General features: G+C 35.8%; 1 protein-coding gene across 8 annotated transcripts in view; it reads left to right on the plus strand.

The window, feature by feature from the left end:
* Positions 1–25,104, plus strand: part of LRRC9 (leucine rich repeat containing 9) — a 48,785-nt gene extending 23,681 nt beyond the window's left edge. For 6 of the 8 annotated variants that reach the window (XM_040559229.1, XM_040559235.1, XM_040559231.1 and 3 more), the window contains 16 exons: positions 211–402; positions 1,646–1,771; positions 3,193–3,330; positions 7,212–7,389; positions 7,793–8,013; positions 8,758–8,892; positions 9,441–9,571; positions 10,641–10,749; positions 11,099–11,238; positions 14,107–14,243; positions 14,784–15,001; positions 15,224–15,292; positions 17,086–17,208; positions 20,842–21,025; positions 21,550–21,718; positions 24,180–25,104. In XM_040559229.1, coding sequence (XP_040415163.1) covers positions 211–402; positions 1,646–1,771; positions 3,193–3,330; positions 7,212–7,389; positions 7,793–8,013; positions 8,758–8,892; positions 9,441–9,571; positions 10,641–10,749; positions 11,099–11,238; positions 14,107–14,243; positions 14,784–15,001; positions 15,224–15,292; positions 17,086–17,208; positions 20,842–21,025; positions 21,550–21,718; positions 24,180–24,204 — 2,295 coding nt within the window. In that variant the 3' untranslated portion in view covers positions 24,205–25,104. Of the gene's footprint in view, positions 1–210; positions 403–1,645; positions 1,772–3,192; positions 3,331–7,211; positions 7,390–7,792; positions 8,014–8,757; positions 8,893–9,440; positions 9,572–10,640; positions 10,750–11,098; positions 11,239–14,106; positions 14,244–14,482; positions 15,002–15,223; positions 15,293–17,085; positions 17,209–20,841; positions 21,026–21,549; positions 21,719–24,179 lie in introns of those variants that run through there. The other 2 variants (XM_040559234.1, XM_040559236.1) reach the window with 2 other exon arrangements.
* The last annotated feature ends 178 nt before the right edge of the window (positions 25,105–25,282 follow it).

The raw sequence follows: 25,282 nt of genomic DNA on the forward strand, positions 1-25,282 counted from the left end.
AGTGCTCTGCCAGGTAACGGCTCCTCTGTTGTCTTTACTGGGACATGGCTGGAGCACGCTAGATCTCCCTCAACAGAGACACTAATGAGTGAGGAAAGTCCTAGGCATTGGATTTGATAAAGTCTGTTGAAAGATTAAACGTGTCTGATTACTTTAGCTGAAGTTTATCTTGCTACAGTTTTGGCCACACTTCAAATCTTTGTTTTGCAGCCCAACCTGGAGTATTTTGATGCAAGCCATAACCATGTGATTACTCTTGAGGGCATAAGAGGCTTAACCAAACTGCAGTGCTTCAACTTGAGCTGGAATCAGCTGAAAAAATCCTGGGAAGTTATAAACATTTTAAATGAACACACTCCCAATTTACTAAGTCTTGACATCACACACAACCCATGGTATAAGGTACATAGTGCTGGAAGTTCCTGGGAAACTGTTCTAACCAGGACCACAGTTAGGTCATAAAGGTTTAAAGTCTGGACCTGCACCTTAATAATTCTAAGGTCTCGTGTAAGCAGCCTTATGATCATGTTATGGCGTCTTTGTTCTCAAAAGGACTTCATTCTGTAGTCACAGCCTAAACAAGTGGTAGCGAATAAGCTGTGTGGTACTTCTATTTAGAGATGTCTCTGAGGCATAATTTCTTTCTTTTCAGTTTCCAATAAGAATTTTTTTGGTAGCCTGTGCCAGATGTCAGGAATCAAGCCATGGCTTTAATTTTTGCTGGCTCAGCTGCACTGAATAAGGGATGGGAGCAGAGATCTTTCCTAGCATTGGCGCTGATTACATACAGTTTGTCTCTCTCTTACTGCATGCATCTCTCAGCAGCAGCACAGATGTGTTGGCTGGAGCTTCACAGAGAGAGCCAATACTCAGCCCTTCTACTGACTCTCATACGTTGATATTGCCCAAACAGCTTCTGGAACAAATGTTTCTCTCTGTTCTTTATTCCTTTTGAATCAGTACATTTAAACATCAGTTCAGAGCAAAGCAGAAAATCCTTATTACTTTTCAGAGGATGCATGCTACCATCTAGCTCATAAAAGATTGCATTTGGGTTATTTGACTGTCAAAATATATCTTTATACCATCCACAAAAACATTATTATTCAGCATGTGAGAAATGTGTATTTCATTTATTTTATATTAAACTAGTGGGAAGGCTAACCTATTCCCTATGTATAGGGTAGGTTTGTGGTGATGTCTTGAGGTTTCAGTGACACCTCTAAATCCTTTAAACATCTTTCACATGTCCTATGAAGCTTTTGGCTTTTGCAATATTTCTAGATCATAAATGAAACTCACAGATTATAAAATAAACAGTAATACAGCTCATATATTAGTGAGCTTTGTAGGATTAGTAACCTTCTGAGTTAGATCATGTGACTTTAGAGCAATTTGTTACCATCAGTGTCACATAAAATCAGAATAATCAAAATTGGCCCAAAGGTACATTGTCTTACGTGTTTTTGGCAAACTACATAAGCAGGGATGACACAGTGGCTCTGTTGGAGATCACTACCAAGCTCTAACTCTTGACATCCATGAGCTGACAGTATGCTAAACAGAAAGGAAATAGAAGTCTCTGGTATGTACTGTCACTTTTTTTATTTTTTTAAATAATTGATGGTTTATTTCTCTCTTCAAGCCAGCCTCTTTGCGGCTGAGTGTCATTGGTCAATTAAAAGCTCTCACTAACCTAAATGGAGTCATGATTACTAATGAAGAAGCTGCAGAAGCATTACGCTATATTGCAGGATCAAAGATAACCCAGGTTTGATATCTGTTTTCTTGTAACTTACAATGGATGCTATGGAAAAGGAAAGCTTTATGAATATATTTTTTTATGTCATTCTATGCATTTTTTTGTTTGGTTGGTTTTTAAAGACAACTTGGCACTCTGATTTTTTCTGAAGGCAGTCGTTTTGTCTTTGCTTCTAGCAGTAGACCAGAAATTATTCAGTAAACACATATCTTACAAAGATCTTTGGTACCAAAAATTGTATTCTGGCATGATGTTGGAATCCGTGTTTAGGATCTGCTGAATTCAGAATGCAAGACAGTTACTATGTTTGCCAAATAGAAACAATAGAGGGAAAAATAACAGGCTAAAACAATAGTACTGTATGCTTTTTTTTAATATCTTGTGCCAAATCCCTTGTTTGAAGGTCTTTTCAATGGGTAAATTTTTAGAGTATTTTACAAGCATATATGAAGCAATTCTTTGCAACCCCTGAGCACAAACTTTTTTTATTAGAACTTTGGACTATATACTCTCCTGAATCTTAGGCTGAGCCTAAGCTAACATACTTCATGAGCTGTCTAGGTTGGAACTCAATATCATGCTGACACAACATTTATATGATCAGAGCACAGTCACAATGAAACTGTCTGCTCAGTCAATGCTGAGTAAGATCGTGACTTCCTGCAAAGAAAAGGACAAATATCTTCCCAGAAAACAGACTAGAGGTAAAACAGAATGTTTAATACAGTCTACCTTCTCTGTTTTATGTACTGAAAACTCTTTAAAAAAAAAAAATATATATATATATATATATGTGAAGGTTCTATACGAATCTTGCAAACAATTAGGCTTAATAAATCTATGATTTATTATAGAATCTATTTATCTGCTGATATATCACCTTTCCCTTTCAAGAATAGCAGAATTTTTATGCTTTTTGCTATATGCTAAGATGTGAACTATGTATCATAGAATCATAGAATGGCTTGGGTTGGAAGGGGTCTTAAAGATCATCTAATTCCAACCCTCCAGCCATAGGCAGGGACACCACCCTCTAGATCAGGTTGGCCAAGGCCCCATCCAGCCTGGCCTTGATCACCACCAGGGATGGGGCATCCACAGCTTCTCTTGGCAACCTGTTCCAATGCCTCTCTACCCTTACAGTGAAGAATTTCCTCCTAGAGTCTAGTCTAACTCTATCCTCATTTAGTTTAAGACCATACCCCCTTGTCCTATTATCTATTTTAGATAAAGAGACCTACTCTATCTTTCTTGTAAGACCCCCCGTTAAGTACTGAAAGGTCACAATGAGGTCTCCCCAGAGTCTTCTCTTCAACAGGCTGAACATCCCCAACTCTCTCAGCCTTTCTTCATAGGAAAGATGCTCCAATATAGTAAATCTTGTTATATTATCTACTTAATACAGTATTTTCTTCTTTTTTTCCCCCCAGGCATCGCTGTTGGAATATTCTAGGACTGATGAAGAGAGACCCCCTATTCTCAGCGTATTTTCTTGTGCTACAATTCTGTCTCAAATCAGCAAAAACAAAGTGGATTCACAGATGCATTATAACAACTGGTATTCAATGGTAAGGCTGAGGCTGTTTAATATACTTATGTCAAAGTTTAGATTAATCTATATAAAAGCTTTCTTTTGTCATGTTAGTTTAAAGGTTTTATGCTGTTTATATATATATATTACTGAAAACTTGCAAGTGTAACCAATAGTTATCTTTTCTCCGGTAGCCATTTCCAGATGTCTCACAGGAAGCTCCAGATACCCTGAAGAGGGCATTTAATTTACTGTTTTTGCAATGCAACTTTCTTTTTAGCATTAATAGATTTTTAAGACCAAGGAGAACCAAAAACATCTCCTAGACTGACTTTCATAGAATCATAGAATATCCGAGTTAGAAGGGACCCACAGGGATCATTGAGTCCATTTCAAGTAACAGTAAATCTACCAGGTCTCTCTTATCTCTCTATCATTTCTACCTTGTTTTTGAAACAAATTTAGCTACTCTCAAATTTCACCCACTCATTGGTCTCTTTCCAATGTTCTAAAGGACTAGAACCAGATGTTCTAAAGGACTAGGAATCTTTTAGTTATTTCGCCCAAATCATCCCACTTTTTACTTCTTAAGATCCATCCTCTAACCAGTTTTTCTCTATTAAACAAGAGATAAGTTTGCTTTTGGATATCATTATTTTTTATTACATTCTCAGAAAGTAGCTATTAAACTTTTTAATACAGTTAAAATATCATTAAAAACACTTCAATATTAGTTTTTGTTTCCTGTGAACTGTCCTGTAATCCAGTAACAAAGCCATTAACTTTTGATTGTTTACTCTGTGGCATATAAGCCTTTCTATGGTACCTAAGGATTACATCAAGCTAACTGAGTTATTCTGGTCATCCTATTTATCCTTAATACTAGTATAACTTCAGTTTGTTCATAAACCTTTAGAACTTCCCAAGTTATGCTATGATTGTAATTAAATGAATTGATGAGTGGCTCAGGGTTCATAAATGTCCTCAAGTGAAAAATGTCTTTTAAAAACATTAACATGAGTAGTTCCAGGTTTGGGTTCTTTTTAGTAGCTGACAAAGTATTTCCTTATCCATGTAAATTATGAGCATCTCATCCTGATCCTCCCCAAAGGCAGAGGAAAACATGCACTGAAACTATCCTTCTCTTATGTATTCTGATTGACCATTTTACAATCCTTAGATAGGATCAAGCCTGTAGCATTGCTTGAATTTCATTAGGTTCTGATTATGATCTCTCTGATTATATTGGCAGTCAAATTTGTATTGATGTTCTTAGCTTTCATTATCAGCAATCTGTTTCTCACAACTATTTTATTCTCATGGCTGTCATTTTTCCTATTTTTCATTTGTTTCCGCTCTACTGGAAACGAAGAGCCAAAGCCTGATCCAGTAGGGCTCATGAACATTTGCTTTTGTCTATAAACGTTAAAGGATGAAGATTTTTTTTTTAACTGTAAGTGAAAAAGTGTGTAATGATAGTGTTTATTGTTTAAACTTCTGCATATTTAAGCCTCTCATAACTAGCCTTCACATATTTAGTTACATTTTTGTGTCACTCATTTTGTTCAACAGCTTTTGGCATATGAAAGTTGCCCTTTCTACAACAATAAGGGTATATAACAAATATAAGCACACGCTTATAAGATGTACTTGCATGGTTTTGTGGTGGTGGTGGTGTTGTGTGTTTTTTTTTCCAAAGAACTATCTCTAAAGGCAAGACAAAGTCCTTAATCTACTTGCTTCATTTAAGAATTTGAGGAATCCCAAATGTTCTATAAGTATTTCAAATGAAAGTGACAATGAAGCTTTATGAACATTGAGCAAGTTTTTAAAGAGCAAGGACACTGGTGGCAAGGATGATGAGAGAACCAGACTGATTTGGGCAATTGTAGTCAACTCCTTTGCATTATCTCCCCGATCAGTAGAGGCTGGCTCTAAGAATTTTTCATTAGAAAATTCAGTAGCTATGCTTAGCTTATTTATTCTTCCAATTTTGAATCCGATCTGTTTCTGATGTCACAAAAGCACAATATTTAAACATGTTGAAGTATGAGTTCTTTTAGTAAATTGTATAAACCTAAAATCTCTACTGCATATAATAACACAGCTTTCTAATACTAACCCTTGAAATATAGTCCAGACTAAAATTTAGACACTTAGGCATATTCCAAATCTAAAGCCAAATGATCTTTTCCATGTGTATATTGAACTCTGTACTAATCAATTTCTTGTGGTCAGGCAGGATTAACATTTTTGGAGAATTCTACTAAATATCAACACGAAAACTGTCTTGCAAGAAAAGAGCCAATACATCTAATTTCAAACTAACAAACGTTGAAAATAACCCTTTGAACATTATCTCTCACCTTGAAAGACTATGTCAAGACTATGTTATGAACTAATTAAGCAGTAACTAACCAGTTCCTAATTGGGTCTTTGCTCTCAAAATGTCTTAGGTCATTCACAACAGGTCTCTTCTGGATTCTCTAGCGTCTAGCATTGTAGCTGAACCTTTCCTTCACTGGAATCATCAGTTTGTCTCTCGTTCAGCTGTTCATTTTCATGGAGTTTGGAGGAAGTCAGTATCTTTCAGTATAGTGCTCGTCTGACAGATTGAACCAAATGTCACCAGTAGGTTTGAAAGTTAGTTGTAGGGCTAGCAGATGGATATGCAGGCAGCACAATCACACTAGCCTTTTTTTCTCAGGAAACTGAGCTAACAGAAAGCCGCAAGAGTCAGTGGAGGAAGATCCAAGGTCATCCTAACCTGTTGTGATCCATCGGTTGAAATCATGTTAATCTGCCCAGTATGAAAAGTTAAAAGCTTCTCTGTCAGTTTGATTTGTTATTAGAATATGGAATGGCTGGAGGAAAACACATTTCTGTTGATGAGCGGAGCATTTCATTCTATGTGCATTAGGGAATTCATGTTTACAGAAATTGCCAGGAAAGTATGCTTTAGCATATGTCATATATGTTTTGTGACATCAGAGAGAAAAGATTCATGGAGGGTAAGATACGTATTTTGGAAAATAAAATACTATAGCAAAAAAAATATTTTCCAGTCATCAGCAAAATAACTCCACTGGCACTGAGTGTTTTCATGATTATTTGTCTTAGGCTTAAATACAATCCTTGATATTTTGGGTCCATACCATACAATCTAAATTTTTTTTGTTTGGGGCTTTATGATCCTGTTGTTTCTTCATTGTGCAAGGGTTGGCTAACATACTGCAGTATCATCAAAAAGCAGGGGAGTCATCGTCGTACAAACAGGTTGTGGATAGGTTTGTTAATAGCCCTGTCTTTACAGGAAGCTTGCTGCCGGGTGTCTGAAGTCAGACCTTGTGTAAGAAAGTCCATTGACAATGTGGGCAGCAAGATATCTACTTGCTACCTAGCTTTATTTGTTTCTGTTCAAGACTGTTTAAAGAAAATCACTGAAGTTGTTAATCTGTGATATAAAGAGTACTTTGTATATAAAAAGCATGAAGTACTACAAAGTTAGGATAAATTCTGCTCTCCCTCAGCCTCTGCTAAATCTAAGTTTAAATAACAATCTCTTAGCGCTAGGGTGGAAATCCTTTTCCCATTGCAGTCCTGTTGTAGAATGAGGATCTGTAAAGCAGACTTACCAATAAAAAAATCATATTACATTGACAGAAGATTTTAAGTGAACCAAAGCTATCTAAGGTCTGAGGAAAAGAAAAAAAAAAAAAAAAGAACGTTATGTTCAGATAGCTTCAAGTGCAAAGGTATGTTTGGGAACTGGCATTCTTATGTTATAGAGTCCTTGGTTTTCAAGGAGAAGCTGAGGTTTTTTGAAGTGTATTAAGATAATTTTTTTTTTCTGTTGCATAATGAGGAAACGTCACATCCTGGGTTTTTTAATTATTATTTTATTTGTATTTTTTGCAGATTACTGTCTTAAATCTGGATGGCCAACATCTCTTCAAAATTTCAAACCTGGAAAAATTGGAGCACTTAAGATGGGCATCATTTAGCAACAACAATCTCACACAAATAGAAGGGCTAGACTCTTGTCTTAACCTCGAAGAACTCACTTTAGATGAAAACTGTATTTCAACACTGGATGGTACTATATTTACCATGGTAGTGGTAATTCAGGCTGTTAAGCCAGGTCTCAGTAGAGATGTTTCTTTATAGCAAAATATTATAGAGGCTAAGATTTATTTGCTGGCAACTGTACGAGTTTTTCAAATATTGAAAAATCTGATCTTTAGTTTCCGAGTGTATCTTTAACAGAACTGAAGTAAGGGTGGGAGGCAGAGCAGTTATGTTGCAGGAAAAAAATTTATTTTTTTAAATGGCGTATTTTAATGGCATATTTATGTTTAATTGATCTAATGATTAATAATCTGGTTACCGTTGGACCTACTAACATAAACTTTGTCACTTATGTGTTTTACCATCTGTATCAGACATTTTTTTCTATTACAGCTCACTTTATACTAAGTTCATTCTGTTTATTTTTTGAGGAATTTCAAAGCTCACCAAACTTACAAGACTTAGTGTAAATAATAACCATCTTACCAGCCTCAAAAGACATGTGTTTGAAAATCTGTGTCATCTTCATTACATTTCTGTTGAGAACAACAGGATCACATCTTTAGTTGGTTTAAAGAAAACCTACTCCCTAATAGAACTATACATAAGCAATAACTGTGTTTCTACCAACCAAGAGATGTATCATTTAAAGGTAAATATAGATTTACTGATTCAGATATGATTTTTTCATTTATTTATTTTAGCACATTAGAAATAGTCTTCTACCACTTGGAACTGGGGAAGTTTTACTTCAACACATAGCTGGAGGTTTTGCCTGTGAGTGCTGCATTCATCTATCTTTACAGCTGAATCTGAAGTGATAAAAACCCCACTCTAACCTCTTTGATTATACTTATTCCTGAGAAGGAAGGTACTAAACCTTCTGGCTGGATTGGGCTCAAAATTTTCTGCAGTTAAACATCACTTGTACTGCATAGGCTTTAAGGCTTAAAAACCATGGAATAATTCTACAACTCATGTCAGATAACAGCAAACCACACCTGCAGCAGCTCCAGTTCTTTTCAACTAACACATGTACGACAAACTTTGTTGGCTGGATTCGGACACTTACTAATGGGAGACTGAGGCCCTGGTTCTTATTTATGTTCAGACTCTCTTAAAACTTTGTGAAAGCACAAAGGCTTTTTTAGGGAATAGTTTTCACTTACTTTAAGGGCTTTATTTGTGGCTTAAGTGATGCCAAGTGCTTTTAATCTAAATGAAAATATCTGGGTTCTGTTAAGTGGTTTCTTGGTGTTGATTCATGCAGATGACAGCTGAAGAAATAGCTGAAGGTGGGGGGGAGGGAATGAATAGCTGAAAAAATAGCCTGAAAGCACGTATGTATGTATATTTTAAAGTGATACTAATAAAAGTGTGTTTTTTCTTTTCTCAGGGTTTGACTAATCTGATAATTTTGGACATGAGTGGAAATACAATATTCTGGAAACAAGATAACTACCGACTATTTGTATTATTCCATCTTCCGTCTCTAAAAGCTTTAGATGGTATCAGAGTAGTAAGTTATTCTGTATGTGGATTATTACTATAATTTTTGTTAAAATTATTCTTCTATAAATAAAGACCCAAATGATCAGATTTATTAATATCACGTGTGTAATCCTTTAATGTGCTTAATAATACTCCATTTTCTCTTTCTGTCTCTTTTTTAATCATTTTGGGGTAGAAATTGCTTTCCCCCTCCCCCCTCTTTTTCTTTTTTGTAAAAGTTCCAACCACAATAGTGTCCTGGCACATTGCTAGAGTTCTGGGGACTTTAACTGTAAGTGTAACTGTGGAGCATCAGCATTTCTAACACTTATGAAATCAGTATATATTATTTACAAATCTTCTTTATGGACTAACTGAGAGAACACAGACTGTCTCCATTAATCTGTTGCACAAGGGAAAATGTTAGCCAGGTCATGAAGACTAAATAACACTTTTTAAGTTACTTCGATTTTAAGCATTTTTAAATCATTGATTACCCTCTGTGCTAAAACGTTTCTTGCCTGTATTACTATAATAGTTCTAGATCTGTCTTAATATAGCAGAAATCAGTTGAAATGCATTTAACAGGAGCCAACAGAAGGAGAAAGTGCTAGAGATTTGTTTGGAGGCAAACTTACCTCTGATATGATTGCAGACAGACTGGGTCATTCAGACTTCACAGAAATTCAAGAATTAAATTGGGCAACCTCTAATATCAGGTACAGTTTGTTGTTGTTTTTGTTTTGTTTTGTTTTCAGAAATGCATTATCTGTTAAAAGTATCGTTTAAGACTGTGGTTAGAATGTGAAAATCTGAAGTTAGGACTTACATTTAGCAAATGTGCCTGATAATTCCATACTGTTTGTAGGCTGAATTATCTCAACTGATCCATAAAATGAGAGTAATTTTTTCATCGCAAACGGTTACTGTCCAGAGTTTTATTGAAGAAATGTTCTTTCTCTAGACGTTTCTACTTTTCATTTAGGGAGTGGTACTGCTTGTATGCAGTTTGACAGAAAATGTCTAGGAGAACTAGAACACTGACTCTAGTCAGAGAATATCAAGAAGAGAAATTTTCTTTGATCAAAACCCATCTGCTCTGATTCCTTTCAGAACAAATTCAGTCAAAGTGAGAACAGATGCATATACATGTGCAGTGCCGTCTAAGTTTTCTGTAAAAGGTTGTAGAGCAATTCTGTCACATCGACCGTGTGCCTTTTAAGGTCTTAAAATGGCCAGCCTTGATTTTTCTTGAAGAGATTTATCAAAAGCTCAATTATGAATTCTCTAAAATCACTTGAGGAATATGTCTCTGACCAGTAGAATATCCTGCTTCTACTATTAACTAGCAACAAGCAACATGAAAGCAGGCTTTGACTCAGCTGAGGTGCACAGTTAGAATCTGGGTGGTGCTTTGGCAAGCCTCAGGCTAAGTGGAGAATGGAGTACTCCATATGAGCAATTGCAGTTCCAGCACTACCAGAAAGCAGTGAAAACAGCCTAAGAGGTGTGGAGCTGGTATTCCAGCAATGAGCTGTACAAGCAAACAGAATAGATTGTTGCAAGTGCTTGCCTTTGATGTCAGAATCAAGCCAATTTTTTATTAGTGGAAAAAGAACTGTGAATTTGTTGTGAGGTTTTCGTCAGGGTGCATCTTTCATAGGAGTGCATTGCATTTCTTAACAAAAAGCCAGTACGTTAGGGATCCCATGCTACGTATGTCATTTATAGCTTATTTTTCTGTTATGTGTATTCTAAATTTCTGATTATATTCTTTCCTTAATCCAGAGCCGTAGAGCTGGTGCCAGCAGATCAGTTTAGAAATGTCTACAGTGTAAATTTACAGAACAATGATCTCACGTCTTTCAGTGGTTTAATCTTCCTTCCTAATGTCAAGGTGAGTTCATGACAATTTTTTCTATTTTTAGTAATAATATTAATAACAAAATAATTTCCTTTGATTGAAAATGTAACTTTAATCACTAATAAGCTACTTGTGTTTTTTAACGACAGTAGTCAATCAGCACAAAGTTGATTGCAACCACTATTGCAATTTTCCAATATTGTTGCAGTAAACTGATCCAAAAAATCAATGAACTGCACTAGACTTTTTAAAACACTGTAGGTTGACCCAATCATATTTCTAAAATACAATCAAATTTCTGGATCAGAAAAATGTAATTGGCAGTTCTGCTAATGAGTTAGCAGAGGAGCATTCATTTGATCTACTGTGTTTCCTTTGTAAGGTATTATGTCTGAACTACAATCAGATTGAATCGATACTGCCTGGACAGAAGTCTCCAAATCAGGTAACAAATAGGCAGCACCTGTATCGAAGGGTGGCCTCTAGTGGGTATGGACAGCAAGAACTTGCCAAAGGAAGAAGGTACCACCAGCTTTTAAAATACGATTATATCTTTCTTTTACTCCATTGAGGAGGAAAGAAGTCTCTTCAGAGTCAGTAGCTTCAGATCTCCTGCTGTTTTTGTTTGTTTTGTTGTTGTTTGTTTTATTCATTTTGCACATGTATGGCATGTTTGGTATCATCTAGTTGGTTTTGCTTTCCTAAATTTCCACAACTTGTTAGGCTAGTTCTTCATCAAAATAACAATACCAAGCTTTTGCTCCCCATTCTTTGGATCTTGCTACATAGACATTTAGGAATATGTTGAAGGTTATTCACCTTCCTACAAAAAAATTAATTTTAAGTAAGAGAACCATCTACCTTTCTCTGGCTGCTCATTTGATCAGGGACAGTGTGGACATCTATGTCTGATCAGATTGATCATTGATGTTCTGTGTTTGCGTTCTTTAGATAAAATTATACAACATTAAACTACAAAATTTTATCAATATAAGAAATGCATTGAGGTAGTATTTCAGTCACTTGAGCCTGATCTGTGAAAATACAGCTGCCTTGTGCTGTCTAGTATTCTGATAGCAGTCACAGCCACTTATTAGAATAAATGAGTTCAGCCAGTTCAGGCTACACTACTTTTTGTGACCAAAAAGAAGGCTTTTGTATATTCAGCCAATGTTCTTCTGCAGTGTTGTCTAATCATTTATTCTGCCATTAAATCTCCTTTCCTTCACTCATTCCGTGAGGTTCTTTTATTCATCTTCTGAAGGAGATGGTCACACTTATTTCTTCATCCTTTTGCTATCAACATTTGGTCAGCTTGTGTCCTAAAGAGTATTTTCAAATTACTTTTCAGTTTGCATTTCTCGTCTGCACACTCCCTCAGGATTAAAATTTCTGAAACCTGTCAGGATTCATTTACTTTTTTCTGCATGGATAAGGCAAGATCCATAATCAAATTCAGTTTTATCGTATCAGACAAGTCTTGTAAAGTCACTATGCAGAGTTTCATAGACACATTAGTCAAGTTTTATGAAAGTAACAGAGCATCAGAGCATCCTGCAAAGCCTAGCTGTTGTGTGCATGCTTCTCAAGAGCTCACCCAGCTCTTGTCTTTATTCTCTGCATGTGCACAACATCTACGGTGTAGGAAAACATGATTGGTTTCAGATTTTCTGGGGGAAATGGGCATGGGCAGAAGCACACATAGATACAGTGTATTTGCGCTTCCCTCATAATGTGCTCATTTTGCACGTCTGCTTCCTTGTGAGACATGAACATTCTTTACATAGAATGGGGACTCCAAAAAGGGCTTGCAATAATTGTTCAATAACTGTAGGAATGCCCTTCTTGTTAACAGAAGGGTTTCTGATTTTTTTTGGTTGGTTGGTTTTGTTTACTTGCTTATACCAATACCTTCTAGCTTTCTCCCCTTTTCCTTTTTAAATATTGATAACTTTAGCTTTTGTACAGGCTGCTGAAGCTTGATTCATAACTTAGTGCAAGTCAGCTTAAATAGTCTGTGATGTTTCTCAGCCATCTTTCTCAAATGTGACTTACTCAGAGTCACTGACTTAACCATGTTAGATTCTAGCTCAATATCTGCTACATAACATCCTTGAAGTCAATACTGGAATGGAAATTATTTCATTATTCATTATTATTATTTCATTATTATTATCAATGACATTGCCCTTTTTTTCCCCATAGTTGTAGCACAGAAGTATTTAGTGGACACCTATGCTTTGTTTCAGGTTTATTGACAGTTCTACTATCTTCAGCTAACAATGATCCAATACCATTGTCAGGATTGCTTCTGTAATTGATACTACTTATAAACTTCCTTTTTGTATGTAATGCTACAAGCCACTGATATCCCGTTAAGTGCATTTGCTCTTTTCATCACTTTTTTACATATTTTTACTTCTCACTGGCAATTACTTTATTTTCCTATTTATTTTAGCTGCTTTTAATTTCCCACTAGGTGGATACTGGCTTCTTAATGACAGTTGCATTCTTTCTAAGTTGTGGGACATTCTAGGAACAAAGATGTTTTTAAGCTTTTCCCAGTTGACATTTGACACAGTTTCCCTGTTGACATTTTCTCCACAAGTTGAATTAGCTCTTATTTTTTGTGGTCTTGTGAGACAAACTTGTGTAAAAGATGAAACGTATGTATTACATATTAACATATGTTAACACAAATTAATTTTACATACAAACATGCAGTTGGGATATCAGGTTGTAGTGTATGACTATAATTAAGTCATGACCATTAGCTGCTCAGTGATCACCAATATTTAGTGTTTTTATGAAAATTGAGGTTGCTAAGCACATTGTGTAATTAGCTGGGTTGCGAGGAAGTAGCAAAGCTAAAATTGGAACCTTTTTTACCCTTCTCTTTCTCAGTTTAACAACTCGTGCTACCTAATTACAGGTCAGATGTAACTGAAATGAAGCTTTTACAAGCAAATTGGTGGAACTGTGCATGTTGTTTTATTTTGCCCTACTGTCATCCAGCTGTTGTGAGAATACACCCAATAGTTGTCATAAATATTTTCCTAAATTAAGCAGCGGTTTATAGCTGTTTTCTTTTCATGTCCTCAGATTTCTGTGAGCAAAAGTGTTTTTTTGTATTTGTTTGATTTCCATAGTCTGGATCCAGAAAACTTGACCTAGCATATGCAGTAATCCTAACTCCAAGTAGTAGACTTTTCATTTCTCATCAGATTTTCTGTATATGGGTGTAGTTCTTATGAAACCTGTTCTAGTGATTAGTGAAAGTGGAGTCATCCACTTATGCTTTTTGTAATTGTTTTTCGGTGGGAAATGCTGAAGTTCTTTTGTCCAAGGAAAACTGTGCTGTTAACACTCTTGTTTACTTTATTGGTTTAGGGATGCAGGATTTGGAGAAAACCTGCCTCCAATAATGCAGAGTTTGGAAGTTCTTCATCTGGGTCATAATGGAATTACTGATATGGCCCAGCTACAGCTTAGCAGGCTAAAAAACTTGAAGCTTCTGTTTTTGCAGGGTAGGTGATGATATCTTTTTCTGTACATTCATTCAAGCATATGACAGTACTTCCCTTATGCCCAGTCTTCACTCTGTGTCTTGGATTTGTGGGAGACAGTCTTCTCTGGTCATGACCCCAGTAAGAATGATGCTCTAGCTTTAATTCTCGCCCTGGTTCCAAGATCCTTTAGCTATTGAACAGTGAAATTCTTCCATAGTGCACTAGTGTGTCACGCTTGTCTTTCACATGTTCGTCAGATTACAGCCAACGAGAAGTTCCACCCTAAGAAATTTCCTCCTTGCTATAAGCAATACTGAAGATAATGATTCACATATCAAGATGCCCAGATTTGAATGAGGAAGTTGTTTTGCTTTAAATAGATGTGGCCCACAGACAGAAGAAATCAAATACACTGTCTTCTAGTGTCACTGAAGTGGTCCAAAACAAAAAATAAGTAGTGCAGAAAGTTTGAGCTGCTTTTGCTTATGGTGATTTTTTGCTAGAAAGGAATCCAAATCCGTCAGAGACAACTCCATGCATTTACTCTTGGTATGTTAGGAAATTACATCAGCCAAATTAAAGGACTTGAAGGTCTCCAGTTTCTGCAGGAGTTGGTGCTGGACCATAACCGCATTAAAATAATTTCACGAGACTCCTTTGCTGGACAGAGTGGTCTTTTGGCTCTTCATCTAGAGCAAAACCAAATACGAGAACTGAAAAGTTTACAACCCTTGGTAAAATTACAGAAACTCTTTCTGGACTTCAACAGAATTCAGGTACAGTTTATTTTTGTTAATGCTGTAGATTCAGTGAACTAAATGTTGTGGACTGTTTTCAGACAAAAATTCCCATTTTTTTCTGTGGATTTGCCTCAGTAAAATTACCTGTGTTTTCCCCAAAATATATACACCAGCTGCAAGATTTCTGAGAACTCTTGATGTGCGTTGCTGTTTTTTGTTGTTTATTTTGTTTTAAATTTTTTTAAAACTTTTGGACAGGAGTTATCTGAACTAGAGAAACTTCAAGTTATTCCCAGTCTCAAGGTGCTCTCAGTACGTGGAAATCCAGTGAGTATGTTAGTTTGCATTGTCACATAAACCAGGTATGTATTTCACTTCATACACAGAGTATTCACCCTTTATAATAACTGAGACTATTAAGAATTTCCCCATAAGCTGCTCGTTCTGCTGTTACTGTTTTAAGGTTGAAAGCTTCATAGCATGCATGATGATCACATTGCCTCACTGTGCCTGTCTCAGTGCCCTACTGTAATCAGAAGGCACTTATTCTTCAGCATACTGTTCTTCATAGTGCTGCAAGATAAATTTAAAATGCATGTGATTGCAGTGATGGGCTGTCCTTTCAATATTCCAATACAGGCCAGATCTGTGAAGAAAGATCAAAGAACGTTAAAGGATCTCTGAAATACTTGATTTTATTTTTAAAATGGCTCAATAGTAATCTTTTCTGTTGTTTTGCACAGCACTCCTTGAAAAAGTCCTGAAGGGAACTTTGAGGTTTCTTTCTTTCCAGACATGCTCCTATTTTTCAGTGTAGAATTTGTTGGTTTACCTTTTTTTCTCTCTGGAAGCAAACTACTAGAACATGGTAAAGAAGACTGTAGCCTTTCCGATTTTATGAATACAGACTATGGGACAGAAGACAGATGTTAATTTCACACAGTAGAAAAGGCTTTATTTCTGAAGTGCAACTCAGTGGGGTCAAATGTGTAAAGTTTGTAGGATCTCAGCTTTATGTATTGAAGTATCTTAGCACTGCTGAGCTTTAAAGTAGCATCAAATGTAAATATAAACACTATGTTTTTTTTCATTGTTAGTTTGAGAACAAATATGGCTTTCTAAATTTCAGTTAAAAATAGAGCTCAGAGGGCTTGTTTTCATAAATGGACCCTTGAAGGCTGGCCTGAAAGCCCAAGTTCTAAATGCTTCTTAAGAGTTTTTTACTATAATTCTGCAGTTTACGGTCTAGAGCAGCAGCTAGAAGCACATGGAAGAGAGAAGATAGGCATGTTGGATAGGCATGGTGCAGTCATGGACTCTATTTTCAGTGATTGACTCAAAAGAATATTTTCACACTTAGGACATTTTTCAAACCAACTTTCAGAGGCTTATACAAAATGGTAAATGAACTGGTTTCCGAAATGGATGATGAAATGGTAGGAGCATGTCGAGCAAACTGAATGTCACCCAGTAACGGCCAGAATAGCGATTCCTCTTGGGAAATTGCTGTTCCAGATTTTACTTCTTTAAAATTGCAGGTCTAAACTTCCCCCTCAAGGGGATGAAGATGGTAGTCTCAACTCTTCCCTATACAATGTGGCATTAAGGAGAAGTATGTCTCAAGTGCATTAGTAAGTGTCAGTATCTGCCACCATGTTCCACACTTCAGGCATTATATAATCTTTCCTCTTCAGTAACATTTTATATTAAAATAGAAAAATATTGCTAGCGCTTTCTGTCTCCAGTACAGCCTGCATCTCAACACTTGGCCTTCTGTAAGGCCAAGTTTCCTAGTCACTTCTCTAAAGGGAGCACAGCACATTTGAATTCTCATATGTGCTGAGAGCCGTGAGAAGCTGCTGGGGTCCAGACTAACACAATGACAAAGGTATAAATATTCCCACAGCGTGCCATTTTGTCAGTACAGTCGTTCATGGGTACTTGAAGTTGAAAACCATTGCTCAAGATGTACAGTCATTTATGCCGAGTTTGGATTACATTTCTAGAAGAGAAGAGTTGGTATAAGGTTTCGTTCAGACATTTAGTAGTGTGGCTCAGATACTATCATCTTATTGGACAAGGATCCAGTTTTGGAGCTAATTTATATTTCCTTTATACAGGTTTCTCTCAAGAAAAACTGTCGTTCACTGCTTGTGATTCGACTGCCAGCGCTACAAGTGCTAGATGGAACAGCAGTAAATGCAGAAGAGAGGTTGAAAGCTGACTATCAGCGCCTAGAACAAGTATAGCAAACATTACTTAAACTCCAAAGACAATATTCATGTCACCTATAATGGGTGCCTAATGTGGTTATCGTAACATTAAAATAGATTTCTTTCTAGATTCCTTCAGAGAACCTATCTCAGGTTTTGTAAAGTCAGGAAGAAGAAAAGACATATCTCCTCCCTTTCTTCATCACCAAATTTAGTGAGCGTAAGAACATGTAACAGGTTCTTTCTGTCATCTGGTCAGGAAGATGCCTACAATTTGGGTGTTGTGCTACCTTCATTGAGTGGCCTCTGACAGGAAATTGCAATACAAACCAAACATTTAAAAGCTGTGTAAGACCTGTTAGTCTTCAGGCTCATCTCTCTATAGATACACAGGACACCATTGACTTTATTGACCAGAACTGTAAATTTTACCCCCAGTAGTAAATTGTATTTATCCTGAGGTTCTATGCTTTGGCAAATTCACTCATTTTTCCAGCCTGGTTCACCCTCAGTTCATACATGCAGTTAGACAACGTTTGGATGGTCTAGACCACAGGTGGAATGAGGCCATGGGGAGAAATTCATTTTGTAGTTGCAGGTTTGATGAACCTTATACAAAGGTTAAGCAGAAGCAATGCCCATGTCATTCAAGTATGTCTGTGGTAAACAAGAATGTATGTATTCTTAAGTACTTATGCTTTCATAGGGTGTCTGCATTTGATACATTTTTGTAAGTTTCAATGAAAGCCAATTCTCTTAACTCATAATGTTATTACATAATGCAGTATCAGCAATGCTGCATGAAGGTTTTAAACTACAATTTCAAGGTGCAGTAGTCACTTATAACTTCTCTATTTTTTCTTGGTAAGTAAGATTCTTGCCACAGTTTATTCCAATTTTTCTTCTTGGTGATAGTTGAGAATAGTTACGAATGTAACTATATTTTGATAATGCAATATCATATCTAGTCTTGAAAGAGTCTATCTTGTACCATCTGCATCCATTGGAAATACTTTGGCACAGATAGTATTCTTCACTTATTCCTTTGCCTATAAGCCTGTTTTGTGTTAGCTCTCCCTGTCCCTCCTCAAGGAAGTGCATGTATTCCACCTTTGTGATTCAGTCCTGCATATCACCGTGCTTACTGACAGTGAGGTCATCTCCTAATGTCTTGAAATGCAATTGTATACCTTGAGCTGACTAGTGTTACCAGTAATCAACAGCCTTTTTCATTGCCGTATTTGTGTTGTTGAGAAGGGGCTCCCTGGACAAGCTACCTTGTTATTCTCCTGCAGACCCTGCCCTGAAATTCTCACTGACCATGGAACCAGAAGAAAGCTTGACAACAGTTGTGCATCTGATTTGACCATTGTCTGTCACACTGACCAAATTTATTGCTCATTATTTTCTTGTGCTCATCCATCTGTCAGTCTGTCTGCATTCATTGGGTATGCCTTATCTCATTTTACAATATAAACTCACTGGAACAGAGATTTTTTTGTAGGATTCACTATTAGGTTTTCTAAATACAATAATAACTATAACAACAGCAAAGAGAGAGAAGGCTAGCTCAGCACGTGTCTCCTGCAAACAGAAGGTTCATTGTCTCTGTGGTTCTCTTTATCACTAGGACTCCACTCACTGTGAAAGAGTTTGTTGTCACCATAGCAGACCTGTGTTTTCTATATCACAGCATGAAACTTCTCTAGAGATTTGTTTGATGAACAGAATTATTTCCTTGCAGCTCAAAAGACTGCAGTGTTCAGTTTAACCATCCTTTTCCACACAAGGATCAGTTGAAATAAATGGCGAGATCCAGAGTCTGTTCCCACTCTACATAAGGCAGTTCTCTTAATTTCTCTTTCATATTTATGGAGCACAGAAACAGTTTTTACACGTTTGAAACGCAAGTACTAAGGATGATGAGAAGCTTCAGTAAGATTGGCTTTATTCTCATCACCCTGGCCAGCTTTTCCTCAAACCTCTTTGCATGGTTCTTTATAGATGAAAAGCTCTGTCAGTAGACACCTACACCACAAAGTTATTCTACTCTAATTATCTCCTTCAGATTTCTTTTATTGCCACAGTACTCTCAGCACACCCAGCTAAACTGTTGCTGAGTTGAAAACACTACTTGCTGCACTACATGTAACCCTTTTGCTCTTATGTTATGCTTCCCCATCTATGGGTTATGCCCATATTGATCCTTAATTTATAATTATTATATTGTCATAAATTTCTTGGTGTAAGTATGTCATTGTATAAATCAAGTCTTTTAGCATTATAATAGCTTCCTAGGTAGTGGAATAAATACTATTACTGAGCACTGATATTAGTGGTATCTTCATTATTTTGCCAGATCTGTCTTAACATGGATAATAAGTTACTGACGAAACCATATAGGTTAAAATCCATGTACATGGTTCTGTTTCAGAACTTGATCTGTCAAGAATGCATTACCACAGTTACATTAATCTCTCTGTTTGGAGACTCAGGACCTTAGTAACTTAGTGTCCTAGTGAAATACATTTTCCCACTTGAAGCCACAATGCTTGTATACAAGAGTTCAAAGCACTTTTAGATTGAGTAATTTCACGTGTAAATGCTTTATTTCAAAACTGACCTGTGCTTTCATTCATTGGACATCACTTAAATAAAAACATGGCAGAACAAGTAAAGTAATAGAAGCATGTTAAGACTATATCTTTAGAGAAATCTCTGTTTTATATTCAGGTTCAGTGAAGATGTTATACCTCATTAGCTACAACAGAACTGAGCCATTTTCTCATTAGATCATTCAAGTGGAACAACACAAAAGATTTTTCAAGTTTGTCAGTTGCATTTTAGTTGTGCTTTTTAAAGTGCTTGTTAGAAAGCAAGAATTGAAACCGTATGGTGGTGTTTAAGCTTAAAAAGTGCTTTTGATCTTAAGCTTCAAAAGAGATTTTCCCAGCAGAGAGTAGGCTAGCACTTTATTCAGTACTATTTTAGGTGGACACCAGAACACGCTGTACATAATATTATTTTTTCTTTTCATGCTGTTGATTAAATCTCTTTTTAAAGTTTTCACTGCTGAATTGCAGATGATTTACAGGAGGCAATCAATTACTATTGTCGTTGTACTGTGTATACAGTCTTATCAAAATTAACAAATTGGCATAGAGCTTTAAATCAGTTGCTACAAAAAGTGGTAGCCCCAAAGTGAGACTTATGAACTACTAAGTATTTCTAAATATTATAAAGAACCTTCCAAAGATGAATTTTTATCAGCCCTCTGTCAGCCATCTGCTATAGTTGATTTAAATTTGAAAATGTACTGTTTTCCATCTTTCTCAGTAAAAACAGCTTCAGTGCATTACAGGTTTGTTCTTAAGGGCTTACAATTGTCTGTCAAGCATTTTGGTTTCATAGCTACTGATTCTTTTTGAGGTATACAACTTGTGTAGCTTCTGTGTTTGCCTGAAAGCTTATCTAGAAAGTGCAGTAGTGAAACCTCAAGCTCGCAACAGTAATTTGAAGACCTGATCCTATAGTTCTTTAAGTTGATGATTACTGTTTATACTTCTGTAAAGCAAATGAACAAAAAAGACATTTCTATCATAAAGACCAAGACACTTCATCTTTTTTTTCTTTTTTTTTTTTTTTTTTTCCCCCCTTATGGAGGATTTCCAAGCTGCAAATTCCCCAAAGGACTCTGGATTTCCTGCAGTACCAGCAAATTTTACAAGACAAACTCCTCTCAGAATAGCAAATGTGAATCTGAATGAAAACATTAACCGTTTCTTTGACCCTGATTTTACATTTGGTCATGAACTTGAAGAGCTTCTACCAAATAAATCAAATAAAAGTAAGCATAAGCAAACATCATTACTTGTTTCCCTTTCCGCAATACTTAATGTTGTTATACTCTGTCATACTGTATATTCTATGGCCCGAATAGAGCAGTTTTAACAAGTAGATTTTTATTTTTCTTAAGACTCTTTCAGGTCTAAGTTTCTTAAGTTCCTGCAATCCATAAGTTTCTAACAGCCTTCCCAAAGCTGGAAAATGCTTGTGTTTTCTGAAAGAATATATGTCTTTGTCAGGTGTTCTTCACATTGGGATGGATCTTCTAACAGTGATTCAGAGTGAATTTGATGAATTATCCCTTCAGTCCTTTCAAAAGCTTTGTTGTGTTGTTTTTAATTTGTTAACCAATTTCAGTCTGTAAACTAGAGCTTAAACTATGCTAGAAATTGAAAGGAAATAATGTAACATAATTGTTCTGGCTAGGAAAATTAAGAAGAAAAGAGGAATGAGTGCAATTCCTGATGACTGGTAGATGGGCTTAGGTTGAACAGGAAAAAAATCCATGTGCGTTTTGTGTTACAGGTAAGTCAAGGAACCCAAGAATTACAACGTATAATCTTCAAAGCATCTATGTAGAAAGAACTCTTAGGCAAGCCAAAGGAGCATCAACTAATCTAAACCATTTGGTGCATCACAGTGCTACTTCTAAGACCAGCCAAATGAATCAGAGCAACAGAGAAAATACCAGCAGGTGAGGCTCCCACTGGCCCTAAGCACAGCTTCTTTTTCTTTCCTTTGTTAAGGGGAGGTGTGGGGTGGTCAGAGCCAAAGCACCTCGCTTCCTTCTTCCTTTGCCTGATATGGATTTCCACATCCACCAAAAATTTTTTCTCTTTCTTCTTATAAAACTCGCAATGCATCTAGGAAAACATCCTAGAAAACAATTAAAATTTTTACTATTAGAACAATGATTATTAAATGGAGTCAGACATTTAACAAAGATAACCTCATATCTCCTAAGTCCATGGTTAGCCCTGTTCTGTCACTAGCTCAAGACTTTGGGGGTTTTGTTTGTTTTGTGTTTTTTGCTTTGGTTTGGTTTGTTTGTTTTTTGGTTGGTTGGTTTTCCCCTTTTTTTTGTTGCCTGAATTCTAGTTTTTTTAGTAATTTTGTTTAGTAATAGAAGTAGTTTCCAAAGGATTATATATTTTTGTTGTCCCATATCACCAAAGCTCTGGAGGTGAAACACTTTAAATAAACCTTATTTAACCAGGTAGCGTTGTACTGTCTCAGATGTTACAGACAAGAAAACAGAGGTGTCAGAGGAAGTGATGTTACTCACTAAGACTGATCTATACAGTATAAAATTCCCCTTAATCTAAATTTAAGCTGGCCTCTTCACAGGGATGTATTCTACCTTTAGTGCATACTGTTTAGCATCCTTCTACAGGCACTTCTTTTTCACTTATAAAGTGGGTTTTTCTTCAGTTAAAGCAGCATGTATGACTGTTTCCCTGTGTTGTAGATTGATCCTCACACATTTAAAAATAAATAAATAAAAACAACCCTCACATGGAGGCCATGTAGTTTAAAATAAGGTAGATGAAATGTTATAGCAAGCATCCTCTATTAGAAGTTGTGTTTTCATTTCTTCTCGTGCCACATGTTCTTTGATCTCTTCCCATTCCTCTCAGCATGTTGTAATATTGCAGAACTATGCATGGAGTCTAGGTGGTTCAAATTTATTCTTATTTTTTATAAATTCAACATGCTAAAGTTGGAAAAACACGGCAAAGGCAGCGAGGTAGTTATAGTAAATGTTTGCCTCTGATAAAGCAACAGTAGTCGTGTCATTCCTGATTAAGAAGAAATGATGTTTTAGGACAGATCAGGCCTTTTTTCTCCTTTTCCCTCATGGCATCGCTTCAGGCAGAGTTAAAGCTATTCATGTATTTTAACAGCATTCTTACATTGCTGTCGTTAGATTTCTTTGAAATATTATCTTCCCTGAATTTCTTAATTTTATAATGAATAGCTAAAGGATATTTGTAGCATCTCTTAGTGTTTTCCATGTAAGTTACTGATGTTTGCTTTTTAATTTCTATTTTAATTGAACTTTTAAAAATACTGATGAATTCTGCATACAACCCTAAATTAAAAATGAAACAGGAATGCTGTAATGCAATATTTTTTTCTTTATTTCTGTTGTACAGGATTTGTCTTTAGACAGTATTTTTTGAACTTCAGGGAAGATTCACTGATACATCAAAGCAGAAAGACTAACAATGTTTTTTTGCCTTTCTGAATATGACTGTCTTCCAGGCTTCAGTGTGTTCAATTTTCAATATTGTAGTTATATATTTCAGTAGAAGGCAAATTCCACCAAAAAGAGATTATCAAAACCAGATAATTTGGACTCCAGTGAAAACACCTGTTGTTTTTTTTTTAAGAGTGTTGGCTTTTTATCCTTTCATGGCCCCAAACAGTAGGAGGTCACTCTATCAGCTGCTTGTAAATGAGAGTGATAATAAGATAATGCGTTATTATCTAAAGGGTTCTTTCAGGTCACATAGTGGGTCGTGTGCTCTCTAGCATTAGGTCAGTGGTTTTTATGTTATCACAACTGGAACAGGGTTAAAAGCTTTCTCCATATCCAGAGAAATCCACAAGTTGGATCGGAATTAACAGATGCAGCAGGATGTTTATGAACCACTAGTGGCATATTTCTTTGCTTGTCACTTTTAAATCACCTGTTTACACGGAGAAAGCGGTAATTGACTTTCAGCAGGTTTAAAACTCTCAAGATATTTAGGCTCTGCAGGGCTAATACAGCAATACCTGGCTATGGTTACAATTCTGATACTAAAGGATTTCAGTATTTGATATTTTAGTGAATAACTTCTTCATAGCGCACACAAAAAAAAGTTTTTAAAATACTCATAAAGAGAGGTACTGAAGTACATGGTAGAATCTTGGATCTATATTAGTAGTAGATCTCAAAGTTACTTTAGCAAAGTCCTATGTTCTGTTCATCCATTAAGAGTGAATAATAAAGCTATAGTCATGGGAGCACATGACAGGACTGAGTATCATGTTAATGTACTAAATACGCTAAATATGTATTATTAATTCTCTAAGTTAATATATATATTCAAAAAAAAATTTGACTTGAAATTATTTTTTTTTTTTTTTTTTTTTTTTTTTTTTTCCAGGAAGCCAGCCAGTAGCCTCTCCTAGCTAAATCAACCATAAGAGTCAGTAGTAACTGTGAACATGAGAGAAATTACAGGAAAATTCTTCCTCGGGATTACTACGCAACCTTGAGTGGTGTTACAGAAGCGGCATTTTGTACTTTCATTTTAATGCTGTGATTGTGAATGCATAATGAATGATATGAAATGTCAATTAAGTAATGAAATTATTTAATTCAATGAAGCAACCATTTACACACATGTAGAATATCTGGATCCCTTGGGACACAGAGATCCCTTTGTCTTGTTCTAACTCACACCGGTATAAATCAGGAGTCAACCTTCTGAATTTAGACAGGAAGTCTGAATTCAATATGATTTCTTCATATTTGTACTGGAAAACTGCATAGAGTCAGATCTCCATCTTTACTATTTAGTGGGGTTTTCTTCTAAGATCTTCATAATCTGATTACTGTTCAATTTTTACTAAACTGGGAAAATATCGTGGGTTACAGTACAGTGCACTTTCTTGAAAAGGTGAGGAACTAAAAAACAACAACAAAATCAGTGTGTACCATATCAAGGTTTTGTGCTGGTAAATTTACTGTGCAAAATTTTGCTTTGCTGTTCAGAAATATGGTTTTAGACAATTCCAAAAATTGGTTATAACATATGCCTTTACTATACCTATACAGCCTGTCTCATATATATACATTTATATCTGTGTGTGTATTTGTGCGTGTGCGTGCACTGATGTAAGGAAAAGCAATGGAATTATATCTGAGTGTAAATTATGGACTTTAATATTGCATCTTTTAGAAAAAATGCATTTCACTTTTCAGATTATTTTTAAAAAATATAAGATTGCGCTGGTATACATGACAAAATTATAGACATGTTATATATTTGCTCATTTCTAATAAAATTCTAACAATTTTAAAAGTAATTGTTGGCAATTTACCATATTACTCTGAAATTAAAGGAGTTAGATGTTTAGAGTACTATTTCTAATATCAGAGCTTACTTCCAGACTTGGTAAATTTTCCATAGCATTTTCACCTTTCAGGTTAAATTAAATGGCTACTGAAGGTAGGTATTTATTTATTTATTTCTAAAATTTTCTA

Source organism: Cygnus olor, chromosome 5 (assembly GCF_009769625.2).
Source record: "Cygnus olor isolate bCygOlo1 chromosome 5, bCygOlo1.pri.v2, whole genome shotgun sequence".
Classification (NCBI taxonomy): domain Eukaryota; kingdom Metazoa; phylum Chordata; class Aves; order Anseriformes; family Anatidae; genus Cygnus; species Cygnus olor.